Source organism: Rhinoderma darwinii, chromosome 1 (assembly GCF_050947455.1).
Source record: "Rhinoderma darwinii isolate aRhiDar2 chromosome 1, aRhiDar2.hap1, whole genome shotgun sequence".
Taxonomy (NCBI): Eukaryota; Metazoa; Chordata; class Amphibia; order Anura; family Rhinodermatidae; genus Rhinoderma; species Rhinoderma darwinii.
This window is the reverse complement of record NC_134687.1, coordinates 278,489,612-278,512,612: the sequence shown is the minus strand read 5'-3', so window position 1 is coordinate 278,512,612 and position 23,001 is coordinate 278,489,612. Positions and strand designations below refer to the sequence as shown.

Here is a 23,001-nt window from a genome sequence, read left to right as displayed (position 1 = left end):
AGTACTGGGCGTGATTTTCACACACCCATTGACTTCAATGGGTGCGTGATGCGCGAACAATGCACAAATATAGGACATGTCGTGAATTTTACGCAGCGGACATACGCTGCGTGAAAATCACTGACAGTCTGCACGGCCCCATAGACTAACATAGGTCCGTGCGAGGTGCGTGAAAATCACACACATTGCACGGACGTATTACACGTTCGTCTGAATAAGCCCTAACAATAAGGCCCAGTTCACAGAGTTTTTGGGCCTTGATATTGACTCGGACGCTGCGTCAGAATCAGCACCAAAAAACTTCCAAAACCGCCTCCCATTGATTTAATCTGAAATCAATAGGAGCCAGTCGCGGAAAAAAGCAGCACGTCCTTTCTTGCCGCGGTTCCGCCTCTGACCTCCCATCGAAATCAATGGGAGGCAGAAAATGCATTTTTCGCTGCGTTTTTTGTCTGCTGTCCTCAATCGCCGCGGGCAAAAAACGCAGCAAAAAACGCGGCAAGATAGTGTGGGCAGGTCAAAATCTGCCTCAAAATTCTTTAAGGAATTTTGAGTCAGATTTTTTTCGACCTGCAAAATACTCTGTGTGAACAGGGCCATACATAAACAGCACTTTGAGACACTTTACTCACTGTGTCAGAAGAGCTGCTCCCACTCCAGTCCTCGTCAGGCGATGTCTTCGGTCCAGATGTCCAGTCTTTCACCTCCAGGCTCCAGAAAATGGCGGGGATCGTAGAACTCCTGCCGCCGCGCAAGAACTGGACTCCTCCCCCTCTCCTTACGCAGCTACGCTCTGGAGAAGGAGGAGGAGGCGGAGTCGGACGAGGAGGCGGAGGACGAGGAGGCGGAGTCGGAGGCGGGCCAGCAGGTAACTAGACTGTGCGCCGCTGTCCCTGTGTGGCTGTCCTTCCCAGTTGGTGGTTGTTACGAGCGGGTGGCGGTGTTTGTTGAGAGGGGGGCCCGCAGCTCAGGGCCTGTTTTTTTCTACCAAAGGCAAGTCGCGGCAGTTACGTTTCAATTAAGTTTGGCCGGGCCCCCTACAGTAGTACCCCTAATACCCCCCTGATGGCGGCCCTGTTCACGTGCATGGGGGTTTTGAAAACCCCATTCACATGAGTTAGGGCTTATTCAGACAAACGTGTTAATCATCCGTGTGAAGGACACTTTTTTAATGGCAGTCACACGGCTGCATGTATTTCTATGGGGCTATTAACATGGTTGTTGCTTTAACGGACTCTGTGAAGGGCCTGTAAAAAAAAATAGGACAGGTCCTATTTTTGTCCATTTTCATGGATCACTCAATCGACTCAAGTCTATGAGAGATCTGTGAAAACGACTCCCGCACGGGTGCAAATCTGCCATGAAAAACGGCCGTTATTCACGGCTGATTTCACACACATTTGTCTTAATATAGCCTTATATTGTAATTTGTATTGAATTTTCAGTGCGCAATCCGCACAAAAAATAGCAGACAAGTAATTGGCCTTATTCAGATGTCCATGTTCGGTCTGTGATATATGGAGCGTGTACCGGCCATATTTCCTGAACCGACCACAGTTCAGGGAGCCAGGTTTCTAGCATCAGTTATCTATAATCATAGGAGTCCCTCCCTTTCCCTGGGACTCCTAGCAGTATTGATAACTATGATGCTAGGAGTCCGGCTCCCTGAATTGTGGTCGGAAATACGACAGATACAAGCTCCGTATATCACGGACCGAACACGGCCGTATGTATAAGGCCTTAGTCTATTTACAGTGCGGTCAAATCCCATTTTTTTTGCCACAATATTTGCAAAATCACAGCAAAAACGTGATTTGACTGCACTGTGAGAATATCGCCTAACAGCACAATTTTTTTTCAAGTTTTGTATAATTTTTTTAATGCAATTTTCATAATTGCAGCACAAATCACAAGGTCAGTCACTAACTGTAGGCTTTGGTTGAATGGGGGGCACTGATCGGGGTCTAAAAAGGGCAATAATGGCAAATGGACAGAGGATTCAGTGCCATCTTGGTGCCCATTTGCCACTTATTGCCCCTTTAGTGTCTATTCAGTGCCCCCTTGATGCAAATTAGCCATTTTGTCGCCCCTTTATTGTTCTTCTGTGACAAAAGACGCTACACGGTAAATTGAGCATCAAGGAGCCACTAAACAAGGTTGCTAAAGGGGCAATAAGTGGCAAATGGGCACCATTGTGGCACTGACACTAAGGCCCCATACACACGAACGCGCTTTTGCGGCCGCAGTACCCCCGAAAATCCACGGGAGAATTGCGGCCCCATTCAATCCTATGGGGCCATGCACACGACAATGGTTTCCACGGTCCGTGCATGGCTCAGGAGCCCGGACCGCAGAAAGAATGGGCAAGTATTATTACGGCCGTGTTCTGCGGTCCAGGCTCATAGCAAATAATGGCCGCGGCCATGTGCACGGCCCGCGATTTGTGGGCGGCTTGCAGGTGACTCCGCCCCCGGCCGACCTGAAAATCACGGCCGTGCGCATGGCTACGGCCTAAAGTGTTGATAAATGTCAAATGGGCACAAAATTCAATGCATTCATAGTACACGTTTACCATTTGTTGCCTTTTTAACCCCTTCAGGACTGAGACAGTTTTGGCTTTCAGGACGAAGCCGATTTTTTTCAAATCTGACGTGTTACTTTATGGGGTAATAACTTTGGAATGCTTTTACCAATCCAAGCGCTTCGGAGATTGTTTTCTTACGATATATTGTACTTTGTTAGTGAAAAAATTGTCGATAAACTCAGTTTGTAAAAAACACCAAGATTTAGAGAAAATGTGCAAAAATTAGAACTTTTTTCACATTTTTAGGCTATTTTTACAGGGACCACTTCAGTTCTGAAGTGGCTTTGAGGGCCTTATATATTAGTAAGTCCCCATAAATCACCCCATTTTGAAAACGGCACCTCTCAAAGTATTCAAAACAGTATTCAGAAAGTGTTTTAACCCTTTAGGCGTTTCACAGGAATTAAAGAAAAGTAGAGTAAGTTTTTTTTTTTTTTTCATTCATTTGTAATACATTTTGTTCTGTACCACAGAAGGTTTTACCCAAGAAATGCAACTCAATATTTATTGCCCAGATTCTGCAGTTTTTAGAAATATCCCACGTGTGGCCCTAGTGTGCATATGGACTGAAACACAGGCCTCAGAAGCCAATGAGCACCTAGTGGATTTTGGAGCCTCCTTTTTTTTAGAATATATTTTAGGCACCATGTCAGGTTTGAAGAGGTCTTGTGGTGCCAAAACAGTAAAAACCCCCAAAAGCGACCCCCATTTTGGAAACTACACCACTCAATTAATTTATCTAGGGCTATAGTTAGCATTTTGAACCCAGAGGGTTTTTTTGCTAAATCTATTTGAATTAGTATGTGAAGATGAAAAGCTACTTTTTTTCTGAAAAAATATAGTAATATTTACAATGAATAAAGGAGGAAAAACACCAACATATGTGAAGCAATTTCTCCGATTATAGCAATACCCCATATGTGGTAATAAACTGCTGTTTGGACCCACGGCAGGGCTCAGAAGAGTTAGGAGCACCATTTTTATTTTGGATATCTGATTTTGCTGGAATAGTTTTCAGTGCCATGTCACATTTGCAATGCACTGGAGGGAACAAAACAGTTGAAACCCCCCAAAAGTGACCCCATTTTGTAAAGTACACCCCTCAAGGAATTTTTCTAGGGGTATAGTTAGAGTTTTGACCCCACAGTTGTTTTGATGAATTCATTGGAATTAGACAGACATATTACATTTTTTACAAGGAATAAAGGAGAAAAAGCACCCCAACATTTTTAAAACTATTTCACCAGATTACGGAAATACGCCATATGTGGGAATAAGCTGCTGTTTGGACCCACAGCAGGGCTTAGAAGTGAAGGAGCGCAATTTGGCTTTTGGAGCTCAAATTTAGCTGAAACGGCTTTTGGGTGCCAAATCGAATCTGCAAAGCCCCTGACAGGCCAAAAAAGTGGAAACCACACAAGTGACCCCATTTGGGAAACTACACCACTTAAGGGATCTATCTAGGGGTATAGTGAGCATTTAGATCCCCACAGGTCTTTTGCAGAATTTATTAGCATTAGGCCGTGAAAATGAATATCAACATTATTTCCACTAAAATGTGTTGAATTTTTTCAATTTCACAAAGGATAAAGGAGGAAAAAGCACCCCAACATTTGTAAAGAGATTTTTCCCGAGTACGGCAATACCGAACATGTGGTCATAAATGTTTTTTCATTAGAAATTAATTATCCCTTTCCGGACTGATCCATTTTTTGCTTTTTCTTTTTTCCCTCGCCGCTTTCCAAAAGCCATGACTTTTTGATTTTTCAGTCAATACAGTGTTGAGGGCTTATTTTTTTGCGGAACGAGCTGTAGTTTTTATTGGTACCATTTTTTTTGGTACATACAACTTTGAGCACAGCGATTTTGCAGTTTTAAATTCTTTCTTTTTCACGGCGTTCACCGTGCAAGTTAAATAATGGTATATTGTAACAGTTTGGACTTTTACAGACATCGATGCGAATTTTGTGTATTTTTTTTTACATTACTTTAGAGAGAAAAAAAAAATGGGAAAAAGTTTGTTTTTTTTTTACTTTAAGGGTATGTGCACACGATATCGACAATTACGTCTGAAATTCCGGAGCTGTTTTCAGGAGAAAACAGCTCCTGCATTTCAGACGTAATTGCTCGTACTCGCATTTTGCGAGGCGTCAATTACGGCCGTAATTTGGAGCTGTTCTTCATTGAAGTCAATGAAAAACGGCTCAAATTACGTCCCAAGAAGTGTCCTGCACTTCTTTGCCGAGGCTGTCATTTTACGCGCCGTCTTTTGACACAGTACGTCGGCAAACCCATTGAACGCAATGGGCAGATGTTTGCCGACGTATTGGAGCCGTCTTTTCATGCGTAATTCGAGGCGTAAAACACCTCGTTTACGCCTGAGAATAGGTCGTGTGAACCCAGCCTAATACTTAATTATTTTCACTAATAACTATTTACTTTTGTTTACAATTTTATTAGTCCTAGGGGACTTGAACCAGCAATCAGTAGTTAGATGGTTCAATACACTGCAATACTAATGTATTGCAGTATATTGTCACTTTTACTGGCTCCTGTAACCGTGCGATCACGGTTCCTGTCCGTTAGTCACGGGTGTCAGCTGTAATACACAGCTGACACCCGCAGCATATGGCGCAGGATCAGCACGTGAGCCCGCTCCATACATCACCCCCCACGCCATGGCATACTATTAAGTCATGGTGCGCAAGGGAGTTAATGCACAGCGGATGGTGCAGAGTGAAAAGTAACATTTTTCACTGATATTTTAGAGCACTATATGTTATGCCCAGTTTGTGCCACTGAAGACAAATACCTCATAAAATATTAACCGTGTTCTCCCAGGTATGGCGATGTCAGATCTGTGGACGTAAACTGCTGTTTGAGCACGCCGCAGGGCTCAGAAGTGAGGGAGCGGCATTTGGAGTGCAGATTTAGCTTGATACCAGTTCTGTTTGGCGTTTTGCTGGTATTTCAGTTTATAATGTGGGGGCATATGTAATGTGGGCAGAGTACATCATGGCATAATAATGCGGTCAATAAATAATATTTCACAGGTGTGGCCAGCGTCACCCTGATAAATGGTGCCTAATCTTATCCGCTTTTGGAACACTGCACATTTTGCATCACCATATTCCGAGCGGCAGAACTTTTTTTCTTCACCGGAGCCGTGTGAGGCCTCATGCACACAAACGTATTTTTTTCCTCCCGTAAATACGGGTCCTTTGTCACACGTATTCGACCCGTAATCTACCAGTATTTACAGACCAGTGCTCGTGAATACAGGTCCGGTGTCACCAGTATTCCACCCGTATTTACAGACCCGTTTTCTCTGCACTAATCGGCAGCCCCTTCCATCAGTGGTGAAAAGAGAGAAGGGGCAGCACTTTCGGGCAGAGTTTCCGCAGCGATTGAAAGTAAAAGAAGTTCATACGTACCGTTGTCTTGGTGACGCATCCCTCTTTTGGCGTCCAGTCCAACCTCCCTGGATGAGGCAGCCATCCATGTGACCGCTGCAGCTGAAAAGTCATCCCGGGAGGCCGAACTGTAGGAAGCAGGTAAGTTGACTTTTAATACTATCAACTCCAGCGGTAGACACTGTCCCGGGTGCTGAGCGTTACTGCCGATCAGTTAACTCTTTCAGCACCCTGGACTGACTATCCCCTGACGTCGCCTAGCGACGCTCCCATAATTATGGGCGCACACACGTAGCCACCTGTAATTACAGGAGCCCCATAGACTTCTGTGGGCCTGCTCATGCCATTATTACAGCCTGAAATAGGACATGTTCTATATTTTTCAACTGCACGGGCACCTTCCCGTAATTATATGGGAAGGTACCCGTGACCAACAGAAGTCTATGGGCCTGTAATTACAGGCGTTTTTCTGTTCGTGTGCATGAGACCTGAGGTCTTATTTGTTGCAGGACAATCTGTACTTTTCATTGGTACCATTTTGGGGTATAAGCGATTTCTTGATCACTTTTTATTCCATTCTCTGGCAAGCAAGGTGACAAAAAACCAGCAATTCTGACTTTTTTTTTATGATGTTCACCTAGAGCTATAAATGACCATTTTACTTTATTCTGTAATTACAGCAATACAATATGTATATATTTTTTATGTTTTGCAGCATTTGCACAATAAAATTACTTATTTATAAAATAAAATTATTTTGTGTCACAATATTCTGAGAGCCATAACTGACTGAAAAATAGTGTTATGTAAGGGCTTTTGCAGGACAGGTTGTAGTTTTTTTTTATTGGTACCATGTTGGCAAACAGACAACTTTTTGATCACTTTATTGTAGATTTTGGGAGGGGTGGTGACCAAAAAATAAAAAATAATTCTAGCATTGTTTCTTTTGGGTGGTTTTCACCTTGCAGGAGTTAGTTGGGGTTGTTATGAACGCTGTGATACCAAATGTGTACTGTTTTCGTATAATAGGGGAAAAAAAAAAAAAAAAAGTTTGTTTATGTAACTTAACTCTTTATTTTTTACTTGTCCCACTAGGGGACATTTCGACTTGCAGCTCTGATCGCTGCTGGAATTTATTACACTACCTCTGAAGTATAATGTATTCTAACAGTCAATGTGACGTGACAGTCACTGACAGGAAGCCTGAGGACCAGCTAGAGGCTAGTCCTCAGGCTTCTGTACATGGCAGTCCAGCAGCCATTGTCTGGCCTCCGGTTGCTGCGACAAGGATCACCACCCCCCACAAATGCACGTGGGGGCTGCCGATCTGCTCTAAACCTCTTCAATACGGCGATTGAAATCGACCGCTGCATCTAAGGGGTTAACTGTTGAAATCAGCAGCGATGGGAACATCTGAGAGCAGGACAGACACCCTGCACAGTTAACTGCCACAGCTTACTGCATTAGGGTATGTTCACACGCTGAGCCAAAAACGTCTGAAAATACAGAGCCGTTTAAGGGAAAACAGCACCTGATTTTCAGACGTTTGAGCAACTCGCGTTTTTCGTGCCGTTTTTTCGGCTGTTTTTGGAGCCGTTTTCAATAGAATCTGAGAAAACTGCTCCATAAGCATCCCAAGAAGTGTCCTGCACTTCTTTTGACGAGGCTGTAATTTTACACGTTGTCTTTTGACAGCTGTCAAACGACGCGTAAATTACAGGTCGTCGGCAAACCCATTCAAATGAATGGGCAGATGTTTGCCGACGTATTGTAGCCTTATTTTCAGACGTAAAACGAGGCATGATACGCCTCGTTTACGTTTGAAAATAGGTTGTGTGAACCCAGCCTTAGTCCCACTGATCTGTCAGCCTCAGGGCTACATACATCTGTTCTGTAGACAGAGCAGCTGTATTTAAGTACTTATCTTTACTTTTTGAAAGTTGAACACTAATTTTTTTTTCTCCTTTTTAAATAAAAATCAAAAGGTGTGCCTCCAAGTGGTTGACCGGAACAAAAAAAACAATTCTACTTAGCTCTCTCCCCCCAGATGTTCCTGTGCTAGGCGCTCCTGTCAGATCTGCTCTGTTTGTATATAGCGGTGACATGGGCTGCAGCGGTGTACAGTCCACATTTGCCTCAGCGGTGTTCAGCTGAGACCAGTAATAGGCTGCAGCGGTGATGTATTGTCTACGTGATGTCACTACTGCAGCCGCTCTGTGTACACAGATGACAGAAGCCCCCAACGAAGGAATATGAGAGAGGGGGGGGGTCCTATCATGTATTTGTATATGACCCACTATGTGTGTACATTCCATGAAAATAAAAAGGTAGAATGCCTACAAACTTCTGTCCATTGATTTCAGTGGGAAATATGGTGCTGTTCCGACAGGGCGTTTTACACCTCATTTTCAAGTGGCGTGTAAAAGGACACCCCGTAACAAAGCGCGTGTCACTTCATGAGCGGTTTTCGGAGCAGTTTCATTGACTAAAATCAAACCGCTCCAAAAACTGCTATACAAAACGCTAGTTGGATTTAAAGACTGTTGAATATAAGGAGCAGATTTCCCTTGAAAATACCCTTAGGCTGGCCCTGGCTCCAACTGATTTATAGTGGTGGTGCTGCAACACTTCAGCTTTGCTCCTATACAAGTGGGTTTTCCTAAATTTAGGATGCACCATCAACGTAAAAGGCCATCAATGTGTGATCAGAGCATGAAGGGAGAGCAGCATGTATATTATAGGGAAGCTAGAAATTTTTTTAAAAAAAAACCCCAAAAAACTTCAAATTGAAGCCAGTTACTATGGGTAGTGTTTTTGTTCAAAAGCTCAACCACAAAATATTGGTTCTTGGTTTGTCCACCATCTAGTGGTTACAGAAGGTATACAGCATGCAACTCTGGTGTATTACTTAAAATACTCCATTGAGCTGAAACATTGAAACTTATGATTTTAAGATGCAAACTGACTATGGTGTTGCAATATATCAAGGCAAAAATCCATATTACACCAGGTTTATTTAAAGTAACACAATCAAAACTATGCTTGTTGAAAAAAAATTTATTCTTATGAAAAATGATAGTGTTACTGTCATTATGACCCAATATCACGCAGGATTGAGGCAGAGTACTGAATCCAAATAGGTTGTTGACTCAAGGCTATGGAGAGCAATCTGTTGGATAGAAAGAACAGTATTTAGTTGATGCAAACCAGAAAGGCTTCTAGAAGTCAAGCTGTAAGTAATTTTATTTTGCTTCTAGTCAGAAAGTGTTTTGTTTTTTTTAAGTGGAGTTCTTACTTATTACCAACTGGGCGTTGTACAGAGTGTATGATGCTGACCAATCAGCATCATACACTTCTCATTGTTCCAGCAGTGAAAGAAGCTGGGCTGGAACAATGAGAAGTGTATGACAGATTGATCAGTGTCATACACTCCTCTGTACAACACCCAGTTGCCTAAGAAACTAATTAGCATAAATCTAAAATGGTTCAAACCGTCAAAAATTTGTTTTTCAAAATAAAAACCGTTGCGGTTATCTACATTACAGTGCTGATCAGATTACGTAGGAGACAGGGCACATAGTTTCTTAAAGGCTGTCACCAGATTATACTATGAAGGGATAACAGATCCATTCAATTGTGCCATGAACTGAGCATTTACAATGTGAAGTTCGGGGTCCATAATCTGGCGAGTGCCTGTTTACAACAGATGTCACACTAGAGCTTTCCAGCTGAATAAATGTACTTCATAGCAACTGGTGCAGTCTAAATACATCTCCTATATACTCCAGTCTTAACAGTCAAGCTGGATTAGGATGCAAAAAAAATAAAAAATAAGACTCCTACATAAAATTTGTTGCATCCTTCAGCTATGCCAGTTAGGAGCAGGCATAGAATTCTGCTATAGTTTGCCAGCTTCTGGTGTAAATGAAAGTAAATTAGTCAGGCTGCAGGTCGCCACGTCTCTTCTGCTAGGCCCTTCCTACTATATTAAGTGGTTTGAGCAGGGGAAACGGTCCAAAAGTCAGTTTGTGAAATGGGGGGGGGGGGGGGAAATGGGACGACTGTCTAGTGTCTGCTTTAACAGTTCGCTACTAAGCCATGTATGATCAGAGCTGGTTTGGCATCACTTCCAAAAAAAAAAAAAAAAAAAAGGTATTCAGGTTCCAGCAAATAAAGGTTATTCTTTTAATGAAAGTTAACATTTAATTGTTTTTCATGGAATTGATAAAGTATATGCGGATACCAGAATTCCCCTTTAAGAATCTGTATATTTAATATATTGGTGTAGTTGTATGAAGTATCATGAGATGGGTAAATGCATAATCCTTCATTCAGGCTTATATTTTGGATTAAAGACTCAAGTAGCCAACAAGTGCTTTTTCCAGCAGTGTGCTATATCCAGATGAAGCATATGGGTATGTGCACACACACTAATTACGTCCGTAATTGACGGACGTATTTTGGCCGCAAGCACCGGACCGAACACCGCGCAGGGAGCCGGGCTCCTAGCATCGTAGTTATGTATGACGCTAGGAGTCCCTGCCTCTCCGTGGAACTACTGTCCTGTACTGAAAACATGATTACAGTACGGGACAGTTGTCCTGCAGAGAGGCAGGGACTCCTAGCATCGTACATAACTATGATGCTAGGAGCCCGGCTCCATGCACTGAGTTCAGTCCGGGACTTCTGGCCAAAATACGTCCGTCCATTACGGACGTTAATGTGCTCGTGTGAACCCAGCCTATCTGTTAACTCTAGGTTTAGGATTACAAGGGATTTATAGCAGTGTTCTTGAGGTTTACCTCTAAGAGAACAGAAAGATGAAGTTGACAAGAACGTAGGCAATAGCAGAAACCATGTTGATCCTAAAAAGCACCTGCCTCCAGAAAGGCTTGTTAAGATCATGAAGTCACTGGGTGAACAGTACACAAAAAATAGGGACAGCACTCAACGGACACCAGTGGCACCTAAACACATAAGCACTGCTGAATCTACTTACAATAGTGATGTTCTTTATACACATTTTGAGCAAATTGTGTGAGCCCACATGCCACAACAAGGTGTCTCACTGGGTTTACAGTATCTGCACCCACTAAACTAACTAGCAAAGGAACCATTTGTTTTTCCACGCTACATACAAGTGAGCAGTACCAAGCACACTTACCCAAATGAACACAATGCATGCAATTAATGTAGTGTAACATCTCCATACAGAGATGTAACAAGGGCTCCTGTCTTGTGACAGATGCCCAATAAGTGATATTCTTAATGATTCTGGTTCTAGAAAGCAAATTCTAACCTGTGGAGGTAGGGTCATTCTGCTCTTCACTATCTGGGTTTGGCTCTTCACTTTCTGATGCATTGGTTTGCTCTTTGTCGTCCTGCGTATCATCCTACGGAATGTAGTACACTTTTTTAAATTACTTTTCCTGCGGCTATTGTAGCACGAACATACTATTCTGCAGCATTGTACAGATATCACTATTCAATTACATTAGGGAGAAGTGCATAGAAAGCCCATTACCAGTCTTTTTGGCATGCTCATGCAGACATGGGGAGAACATATGAGTGATATGACAAGTTAGTTACAATCTAGAGCTGTAGGTCAAACTGAAGAGTACGGGCTTTAGACCCCATGCACACAACCAATTTGCATCCAATTACAGATTACTGCAGACCCATTTGTTTATTGGCCACCTTTCTGTATATTTACAGGTGCCCGGACTGAAGAAATGTTCCAAATTATAGAACATGTCCTACTCTTGTCTGCAATTGTCGTGCAGACTCTCCCATAGAAATGTATGGGTGCTTCTGCAATTACAGATACACATCTGTAGCCTTCTGCAGCAGTCCATCTATATTTCTGGACAGTAAAAGCCCTTTTGGTTGTGTGCATGAGGCCTTAGGAAGCCTTTTAACTTGTTCGCTCACCGACGTAGTTTCTTTCAGCATCATAACTCCATCCTTCTCTTCCACTTCAAGATCACTTTCAGTGTCATTCTTGGACTTATTTTCTTCACTGTCTGACTCTGAATTACTGGGCTGGAAACAAAAAGGAGCATAAACTTCATTTTAAAGTACTTACCATAAGCTGGTAATATGGTTACAAATTACTTTAAGAATGATACCATAGTGTCTGAAAAGCCATCCTGTGGATGTCATAAAAGTCTAAGTTGGGAATAACCCCAAGAGCTTGAGCAAGTAACATTTTACATAAAACCAGAACATATTCCTGCATCATTACAAGAACACATGTCCAAGTTCTCCCTCAGTCAAGATGAACATGTTTCAGCTGGAACAATTTTACCTCATATGTAGGATCATCATCTTGATCTTCATCAGGAAGATCATCATTCATGAACGCTACCCAACTATGTTGCTCTTCCATTTCCAGATCACCCTGTTTTCGTTTGCTGCCTTTTCCATGCAGCTTCAGAGGAGACTTTCTGATGTCTAAAAAGCAGAAGACACTGTTTACATACTACTATTGCACCTCAAAAACCAATTGCATGTATTCTGTTGGAATTTACCATCAGCAGAGGTGTTCCCTATGCTCTCTGCAGTGCGAAACCCCAACAAACACTGTATTCTGTAGGGAGTAACCAAAAGAACAAGCCTGGCTAGACGTCCAATCCTCTTCTTGCCACTCAAGTAACGTCGTCTATTCGGGGTGGTCGCCTCAGCACTACCAATAGTTTCCACTTCTGAAAGGCCAGCAAATACTGCAATCTTTTTAAGCATCTTAAACTAATATGAAAGAAATACTTAGTTAGACAAAGCTTACACCACACTCCATTTGAGTACTATATTTTAGTAGGTCCAAAAGTCTGAGCCAATTCATTTATTGATTTTTTTTATAGCCATATGTTTATTATACAGAGCTCCAATACCTCAGCATAGACAAATATATACAATTCTTGCTACCTACAGAAACCATGAGGAGCTTAGAATTTGGGGTACAGAACTTCTACATTGAACTCAAGCAGTAAGCCCCCACCCATGCAGTTAACCCCTTCAACACAAGGTTCTCTACAAACTAAGGGCTGAGGAGAATCACTTTAAAGAGTCCTTACCACATATTTGAGAGGCCATATCTGACAAATCCTTAAGAGTAGGGACTTTAGGTATCCAGTATTCTGAATGGGCATAGGACTCTTGATCTATGGAGACAAGCGTGAGATCATGCAGGGGGATTTAAACATACATTGGCAATGATAAATATTAAACTTGTGTACTTTTTTTGAAACTACCCAGAACAGTGACAAACCATATCAACCTCTGAATGGATTCTAGAAAGTCTAGATATGACAACTAGTTGACAGTTTAGCTACACAGCAACGGAGGACTAAAAGCATTGGATCCATTCTCAATTACCAAGAATTATCTGAAGCAGTGCACTCACAGTAGACTGGGTTAGATGTAAACTGCGCATTGTAATTGAATACCTGCATAGATAGCGAGAACACAAACCAAGAGAAAAAAAAAACAAAAAAAATAATCATATGGGCCATCACCACATTGGCTTCACAAGTTACAAGAAATGCACCTTCACCCACCCATTATAACATCTTACCTTAGAGCCCTCACCACACGATTTCTCAGAACTTACATCTGTTTCCTGGTTACCAAGGGAATAAAGGAATCAGATTTATATTTTATAAAATACTTTTTGCACCCCTATCGAAAATGCTTGTAACTGTACTACTTGCTGTAGGGGGGAAATGAGTTTGCAGTCAGGTTCTCCCACAGATTACATCTGGCTGCTGGTTGTCTAAGCAGTGGAACACGCTATGATCATCTGATCAGAGCACCCTTCTAAGGGTCACAAAATTAGGACAAAAACCAGCAATTTTAAAGAAGTTGTCCAATTTGGGCAGTCTATAGCATTAAGAACTAGGACAGCATAAGAATGGATACTTTGAATATCTAAAAGTTGAAATAAAATAAAGCAGTGTCATTGCAGAAGAAATGGACAAGAAAAAAAAAACAAAAAAACAAATACAGCTTAATAGTTGGTCAGAATACGCTAGTTTAAAGGAGTTTACCCACAAACTAAGATACAGTTAAGTGTCCATAAATAGCAGTTACACATTTGTGCAATTACATGTAGTTTTCTAAAACGTACTGTTAGAAAGACATTACCATGCCTCTGTCAGAAGCTTTGCTGTGTTACTGGTTGCCCTTAGATCTGTGGCCAGGAAAAACAAAAAAACGACACCTCCCGACCATAGTATGTGTATACTTTCAAGGTTCTCATGATTGCGCTTTATTTTGTTTGCACTCGGGAACTTCCGATTTATTCCAGAGTGCTTAGTGCGACTACAAGCCTGTAGCTGCTACTGCGCAGCATACTATTTCAGCATCTGCTACAAGTACTGCAGTAACATCGCTGTCCAAATCTTAGCCTGCACTCGGGAACAGTTGCTGGGTGTATACGGTCTTGGTGAAATGCAAAATTAGCAGAAGCACTCAGGAACAGTTGCCAGTTCCCGAGTGCAGGAATTTGGACAGCGCTACTGCTGCACATAGGCAGTAGCAGCTACAGGTTTGTTGTCCCACCAAGTACTTGGGAATAAATCAGAAGTTCCCAAGTGCAAACTGAATAAAGCACGCTCATAAGAACATTGAAAGCGACCACAAAGCCATACTATGGTCGGGATGTGTCTTTTCCCAATCATAGCCAGAGGAATGGATTATGGTCTGATCCAAGGGCAACTAGTAACATAAAACTTGAGGCATGGTAATAGATCTTTATAACAGTACATGTAATTGCACAAATGTATAACTGCCATTTATGGATGCATTTAACCATTTTAGTTAATGGGAAAACCCCTTTAAGAAGACATAGTAAACTCTAAAATAAGTGTACATTTGTGAAGTGATTTTATGTAATCATTAAAAGGGCACACGAGTGCCGTTTACACACTTCCTACAATATAGCTGTGCCATCCTTCCATCTCTAGGTTATCAAAGGAGGTTGTCTCACAAAAGACACAGGATAGGTGATCAATATCTAATTGCTGGTGGCCCACACCAATTGCTAGAATGGGGTCCCAAGCCCCCCATTCTTATTCACTACATGACTGCATTACATTTGAACAGAGTGGTGGTCACGCATGTGCACTGCCACACCATTCAATGACTATGGCGCTTACAAAGTACAGCTGTACTCTGCTCTTGCCATCTGCCACGTGACGTTTGAAGTGGTGGCAGGGCACATGTGTTTCCACTGCGCCATTCAGGCACACCTATTAAACAGCACTGCAAAATCAGGGCAAGCAGACACTATGTAATAGAAGAAACTTGTTGTCTGCAGCCCTTAAAGCTGAACTAGACATAAAACTAAATCTTTGTAGTTTTGTATTTCAATACAGATTGAACTCTAGTATCCCAACATATACCAGTCAAATGCATGCCAAGAGAACTGTTAAATGGGATGTATAGGATTAGTAAAACACTGATGCTTTCTTCCCTAAACTGCACCACACCTGTCCATTAAGAGTATCTATATTGTAGCTGATGGAGATTTTTTTTCTAAAATTAGAATATAAGTCAGTGTAAACAGTCAAAATTGCACCAAATAAATGGGACGTTAGCCTTATAGGGAGAGGCAAGTCTGTTCGTATCTGCGTAGTGGCTTCAGTTTATTACAGAAGCCTATGATGCGGTGCCAGGCCTGTATACCAGTAGCACCTGACTGATCCCAGTGACTTATAATAGGGTCCATTATATTCTGCAGAGGAGTGTCGTATTGATGGGAAAATCAGATGTGATGGAATCTGCAATGGAGGCTCCATGCGTACATAGGTTTTTATAATCGACAACACTTTGGCTGAGTTAGATCCCAGAAGCTTACCTTTGAATCTTCACTACACACATTCTTGACTTCTTCAGTTTCCTTTGAAAATCAGAAGGGACACATTATTAAAGAGCATAACTTTAAAACTGGGAAAACTAAAATATACGTAAAAAGGGACACATTCTCTCCAAAGATACAGGCAGCCAGTTCTGAGACAATATAAAAGGGTACCGAATAGGCAAACCTATGCTTCTATAGGGCAAAAGCTGCAATTCTTGAGCAGGTATTTGTTCAAAAGTGAGCCTACATTATGAAGAACATTTCACTTTAATTACTTCCCAACATTGGTCTAATATTCATAGCGCTTTCAGCATCTGCACATATTAAAAAAGTGGCATGACTGCTGCTACATTAGGAGTGGACATAGTTTGTACAAAAATAAAGAGCTATATGCCTAATATATAGCAGTGCCCATATGTAGGACAGCACCCACAGTAGTGTATGCAGCTGTTCACTTAGGTTTGGACTTCTCAAAAGTGCCAATAGAGTTCAGCTGGACAGACATAAGCAAATGTATTTGGAACACATCCGGCTTGTATATGCGTTATTACAACTGGATGCTGAAAGTGGAAGTATACAAAGCTTGCAGAATTTAAGTCAATGGCAGAATGAGGCAGCTATTTGAACAGCGGTTCGACTGTACACCCCATACAAAGTTGTAGGCTGAACATATACCATAAGCTTGATGCGAACAGAACTTTGTTCTACAGGTATCAGCATGGTAAAATTTGTCAAAAATAGAAGATCTCACTACACTGGTTTCATAGTTGTCCTACCTTATATACACACACACATACTTACAAATGACTTTGTCAAAGGTGAAAAAAAAATAAAAAGGAAAGACCAAACTGAAGGAAAACATGTGAACAGTGAGCTGTTGGAGGGGGGCGCTCATCCTCGGTTGCCAAGGCCTCCACTTCTGCCATCGTTGCTCTATTAAGCCTTGCCAGATGCAGGGCTTCATAGAGCACAAAAACTACAGCTCACATTGATTTAAAAAACAAACAACTGGGAATCTGGCATTGCCATAATTGTATTGACCTGCAAAACAGTCAGGATTTTTTTTTACCATAGTGAAAACTACTGAAAGTGTACAGAAGAGACATCGCCGCTGGCTCTATTGGTCCCAGTGATCATGTGACTGGTCACAGGATTGCCGGGATGCTGTTAGTGGGACGCTGCTGCTGGGTCCAATTAGACCTAGCACAGCCCTATTTGTGACAATAGTCACTATAAGAGAGCCGATCTCCCTTGTAATTGGGGCTGCTGTGCAAACAGTGAGCACCCGAAAAATATTTGAAAGTACAGGGCTGAATGCCTCCAAACATCTGCCCATTGATTCCAATGGGGGGGGGGGGGAAATAAATAAAGTGAGCAGTTTAACTTATGCATGCCAATGGCTAAACTGTCTGTTCCTGAAGGCTCAAAATAGCCTGGTCCTGAACTGGTTAAAGTTAACGCAACGGGTCCGGGTGGCGTTTACCCTAGAGTTCTTAATCGCTGCAACTCTGATTTGCTTACCATTCCCTTCTAACAGGTAATGTTCTTGATTGGAGAATGGCCAAGAAGGGTAGTAGAGAATCCAGTAACTACAGGTCAGTTAGCTTAAAAACTCTTATCAGGAGAAGGTTTGGTAGGTAAGGTATGCTGGTTTGCGGAGGACACAAGTGTAAGGGTATCTGCACACAAAAAAAAAAAAAAAAAAAAAAAAAAAAAACTGAATATGGAGTGGTTTTCAAGGGAAAAAAAATATAGCACCTGACTTTCAGAAGTTATTCAAAGTCGCATTTTGCGAGCTGTTTTTCTATAGGGTCTATGAAAAACTACTCCAAAGCCAGCTGAAGTAGTGACATGCCCTTCACGTCAGTTTTTTTTTTTTTTTTTTACACGGCCGTTTTGAAAACCAGACACATTAAAAACGCCTCGTTGGAACAGAACGCCGTTTTTACCATTGAGATCAATGCGCAGATGTTTGGAGGTGTTCCGCTTCAGATTTTTGGGACATTTACGGCCAGAAAAACGGCTGAACACACTATGTGTGCAAATACCCTAATAGTGTTAATATTCTTGGAGGTATCTAAACACAGAAAACGATTTAGCTATGCTGGAATAGTGCCCAAAACAATGAAAACTGCAATTCAATGTTTCCAGACTTAAAGAGGCTCTGTCACCAGATTATAAGTGCCCTATCTCCTACATAATCTGATCGGCGCTGGAATGTAGATAACAGCAGTGGTTTTTATTTTGAAAAACGATCATTTTTGAGCAAGTTATGAGCAATTTTAGATTTAGTTTCTTAATGCCCAACTGAGTGTGTTTTTACTTTTGACCAAGTGGGTGTTGTAAAGAAGTGTATGAGGCTGACCAATCAGTGACATACACTTCTCATTGTTCCAGCCCAGCTTCTTTCACTACACAATCTCACTGTGCTGTGGATCATGCTGGGCTGGAACAATGAGAAGTGTATGTCACTGATTGGTCAGCCTCACACTTCTTTACAACACCCACTTGGTCAAAAGTAAAAACACGCCCAGTTGGGCATTAAGAAACTAAATCTAAAATTGCTCATAACTTGCTCAAAAATGATCGTTTTTCAAAATAAAAACCACTGCCGTTATCTACATTCCAGCACCGATCAGATTATGTAGGAGATAGGGCACTTATAATCTGGTGACAGAGCCTCTTTAAAATAAGTTGGAAATAAAATAATCCTCTGAGTATCGTATTGGCCGTTCTGCATTTGCTAGGAACTCAGAAGAGATTGATCTAGGGGTTACCAATTTTTGAACCATTCAAAATGAGTCAGTGACTAGGCAGTAGGAAAGGCTATTAGAATACTCTGCTGCATAGCTAGAGGTATAACCAGTAGAAAGATGGAGATAAATCCCACTGTACAGATCTCTAGCGAGTTAACATTTGGAACACTGTTGAGAAAATACACTTTTTTTTCCATTAAAACTGGTCCAAAGGCTGGCTAGAAAGATAGTGTAGGATCTTAAAGCAGATCTGTCAGACCATGTTGCACTATATGACGGCAGTATAGTATGGGTACAGGCCTGTTCTGTTAGCCAAAACGGCACAAATAGAAACAGTGCCACTTGGCTAGTAGGAGCAATCGAACAACACCAGACTGTATGGAGGTCTGCTCCATACACAGCAGGAACGAGCTGTATGTTACAGCCAACACCCATTTGGATCATATTGCAGTGTATTGTCAGACAATTGCATGTTCATGTCCCCTTTCAAGGACACACCCACCGATGGCAATAGCTAGGGGGGGGCACCCAGGTGCAACTGGGAGAAATGGTAGGGGCAGGCGCACCAGGCCGAGCGCAGGTACAGTTGAACTTAACGCTGGAGCAAGGAACAGTAAGCTCCCTGGTTCAGCATTAGTTCAGAGTGGAGGAGCAGAGGGACTCCACCAAGGACTCCACGGGCTCAGCACTACTTAGAGCGCTGTGCCCAGGGGAAGCCCTCGACATCAATGTCCATATGTATCTCACTTTGTTATACTTGAAAGTCGGGAGGCATGTAGGAATCCCTGGCCAAAGCGTTGCCGATGCTCTTCCCGGGGATCCTGCTCCCCGACGTCACTATCCATACATAGACAGTGACATCAGAGGCTCCTCTAGGGAGGCCTAATGGCACTATGTATAGGGAGGAGGGGGTGTAGTGTTAGCTGCAGGAGGATGTATGTGCGCCCCACTATTTACAGGGGGCAGTATCGAAAAGAGGAGGCTGTTAATTGTCACCATATAGTCAGTTATATAATCTGTTCTAGTCCGGCACGGACCTATTTATTTTCTTTTAATTTATTGTTATGTTAACTCCCTTCTAGAACTATATTGCTTGTAAAACGTACAAATTGTTTTATGCTCAAGTTACATATAAAAAAAAAATAATCTCGATTGGTAGAGAGCAAACCTGGCGAGGGGAAAGGAGATGTCAGGAGGACACCAAAGAATCTATGCCCCAGGTGCTAGAGAACCTAGCTACACCCACACCATGTAAGTACATCCTAAGGGCAGAGGATGCACATAAAAAAAAAAAAAAAAAAGTGTAAAAATGTGCCTGTTTTTTGGGCCAGATTTTGAAAGGCAAGGTTTGTTTAGTCCACAGGCTTTTTTTTAGTTATAAAAAAATCAAAAGACGATCCAAATGAACATCACTTTCTGCCTCCCATTACTTTCATTGGAGATTTATAGATGGAAACTGCTCCAAGAGTTTTGTTTTTTTTTTAACCACAAAAAAATAAAACTCTGCATGCAAAAGGGTTACCCAGGCCTGACAAGGAATTAAAGAAAGCCAAAAGTTCCCCCATTTACACATTAGAAAGCATCCTAAAAACAGAACTAGAAGTAAAAGCAGCACTGCAACAGTAGTAAGCAGATCAAGCACATAAAACAGTCATGCCACCTAAAACATTAGAACTAATGCAATAAAACCATTATTAAGCACCGGCATATACACCCCCAGCTGCTTACCTTTGAGTCAACACTGCTTTGGTCAGTCGTCTCCTGCTTTTCCATTATGAACGCAGTGCACACAGCCACAACCCACTGGTACCCCTGACCTTGCTACTTTTGCAAATGTACTGAATATCAGGCCATGTGCCCAGAGCCTATATTTAAATGGATGGTGCCTCGTTAAGCCAATTACATCCATTAACTCCTTCAAGTACAAACATTTCTTACTAATCGGTTAAAATGAATAGTGAAAGGTTTGGGTACATTGCTGAAGACTTTGTTGTGCCACTGCAGAAAAGGGCAAAATAGTTTTTTTATTCCACATTGAGCAGTGCTTGTAAAATATTGCTACTTATTAGGTTCTGTATTGTATCTAAAAAACATATAGAAACGAAAAATGGCATCTTGTGTCTGGTTGGATAGCAGTCCATTTTAGAACAGACAACTAAAAATGCTCTCAGAACTCTTCTATTGGAAAATGAAGCAGCCCTAAAAAACACAATAGTGGAGTTCTGTTTTTCAGATTTTTCCCCATGTAAATAGTGGAAAAGGCAGGGGTACAAAAACTCATACTGTATGAATGGGATGTCATAGGGCTTGCTCACACGTAACGAAATTGCTGCAGAGAATTTCTGCAGCAATTCCGTTGAAAGTAGCAGACATTCCACTGTTTTTTACTGCAGAAAATATTGCGTATTTTGCTGTGTTTTTCTCAATACAGGAAGATGGTGACATGAAAAACGCAGCAATTCTGCCCACTTTCCGCAGTAGGAATTGAAGTGCTGCTGTCCGAAAAATACGGACCGCAGGTCACAGCGTGTGGATGAGATTTGTTAAATCTCAACCACAATGCTGCTACTGTATTCAGCTTCTTATTTTCCATCCGCAATTCCGGACGAAAAATACGCAGCAATTCTGCTACTTGTGGACAAGCCCATAGAATCCCATTCACACAGTGCAAAACAAGGCCATGTATTTCCTATATTTCAGGCTAGGGCTACACAACATTGCTGATATTTTTAAATGAGTCACAGTCACATGCCTATGCTGGAAAAGTAACATGCAACTTGCAATCTGCAACCAAAATCTAGCAGATGTGGATTTTGGCTACTGTCGTGTCGCGATCACCTCACATTACATTACTTGAGATGTCGCAATGCGACCTTGCAATCGTCGTGTAACCATAGCCTAAATCTGTTCCATTTTTGAGGCATTTCTTTTCCGAATTAATTTCAATAAGAAGGAACTCAAGTTATGAAATAAAATGTAAAATCTGTAAGGGTTTATTCACATAGTGCGGCAAGATCATGGTTTATTGCAGAAAAAGTTTTTTCTAAAATTGTGGCAAAACCTGAATAGCATCTATAAATTGCGAGTCACCGTGTGGACAGATGCTTCGTTTTTGTTTTTTTTTCCTTAGGCAATGATCACACACAGTTTTAAGGCCCTGTTCACACAGCGTTTTTGCAGGCAGAAAAAATCTGCCTCAGAATTCCTTCATGAATTGCTGCCCGCGGCCAATGAAGCTACTGCAAGGGCCGCGGGCAAAAAAACGCTGCGAAAAATGCTCAGAAATGAGTGCCGCAGGTTCTTTTTGCCTCCCATTGATTCAATGGGAGGTCAGAGGCGGAAACCGCGGCAACATAGAACATGCCGCTTTTGTTTCCCACGAGTGGCCAAAAGACACCCGGGAAAAAAAACGCCTCAACATTTGAAAAGCAATTTCCCCCAATTACAGCAATACCCCATATGTGTAATAAAATGCTGTTAGGAGCCATGGCAGAGCTCAGAATAGAAGGAGCGACATTTGGCTTTTGGAGCTCAAGTTTTGCTGTTTTGCTATTTTTTCAGGGACCAGTTCAGATCTGAAGTGGCTTTGAAGGCCTTATATTTTAGAAACCACCTATAAATCACCACATTTTAAAAACTGCACTGCTTAACCCCTTCGTGCTCAGCTACGTACTATTCCGTCGTGCTAAGTGCATCGTTCGCGCTCAGCGCCGGAATAGTACGTCGCGGGAGGAACGGCCATTTCGGCCGTCTTCCCGACACATACAGGAGCTGTGACAGCTGCTGTCTCATACAGTAGTTGCCGCAGCTCCTTTAGCGGGGACCGATCGCTGTGTCCCCGCTGATTAACCCCTTGGAAGCCGCGTTCAATAGCGATTGCGGCTTCTTAGGGGTTAAGCTACCATCGTCGGCCCCCCTACACGATAACGGCCGGCGATGGTGGCTATGGCAACTGGACGCCTAACCGGCTATACCATCTACGGAAGCCTAGTGGGTACTGACTAAGTCAAGGACCCACTATGCTTGCTGTCAGTGAGTAGCTGACAGCCCTAATACACTGCACTACGCATGTAGTGCAATGTATTAAAATAGCAATCAGGGCCTCCTGACTTCAAGAACACTAGGGGGACAAAGTAATAAAGTTAAAAAAAGTTAAATAAAAGTTGTGTAAAAAAAAGAAAATAAAAGTTTTAAAAGTAACAAAAGTAAAAATCCCCCTTTTTCTCTTATCAGTCCTTTAATATTATTAAAAATAAATAAACTATACATAATTGGTATCACCGCGTCCGTAACGGCCTGAACTACAAAAGTATTTAGTTATTTATCCCGTAAAAGAAAATAATAATAAACCATACCAGAATCACAATTTTTTGGTCACTTCACTTCCCA

The 23,001-nt window shown here is 42.0% G+C and overlaps 1 protein-coding gene across 1 annotated transcript; it reads right to left on the bottom strand.

Annotated features, from left to right (window-relative positions):
- Positions 1–9,604: 9,604 nt before the first annotated feature.
- LOC142743425 (uncharacterized) lies at positions 9,605–20,385 on the bottom strand. Its single transcript, XM_075854218.1, has 9 exons — positions 20,341–20,385; positions 15,854–15,895; positions 13,571–13,615; positions 13,071–13,157; positions 12,528–12,744; positions 12,305–12,450; positions 11,929–12,039; positions 11,297–11,390; positions 9,605–9,690 (listed from the first exon to the last, which is right to left on the bottom strand). Exons 1-9 carry the CDS (start codon positions 20,383–20,385, stop codon positions 9,605–9,607), a joined length of 873 nt encoding a protein of 290 aa, XP_075710333.1.
- Between the last annotated feature and the right edge of the window lie 2,616 nt (positions 20,386–23,001).

Coding starts and splice junctions, on each gene's coding strand:
- LOC142743425 (XM_075854218.1), bottom strand. CDS start 20,385: ATGGAAAAGCAGGAGACGACTGACCAAAGCAGTGTTGACTCAAAG. Junction 12,451..12,527: donor AGGGAACACCTCTGCTGATG/GTAAATTCCAAC, acceptor TCTGCTTTTTAG/ACATCAGAAAGTCTCCTCTG. Junction 11,391..11,928: donor TGCTGAAAGAAACTACGTCG/GTGAGCGAACAA, acceptor TACATTCCGTAG/GATGATACGCAGGACGACAA.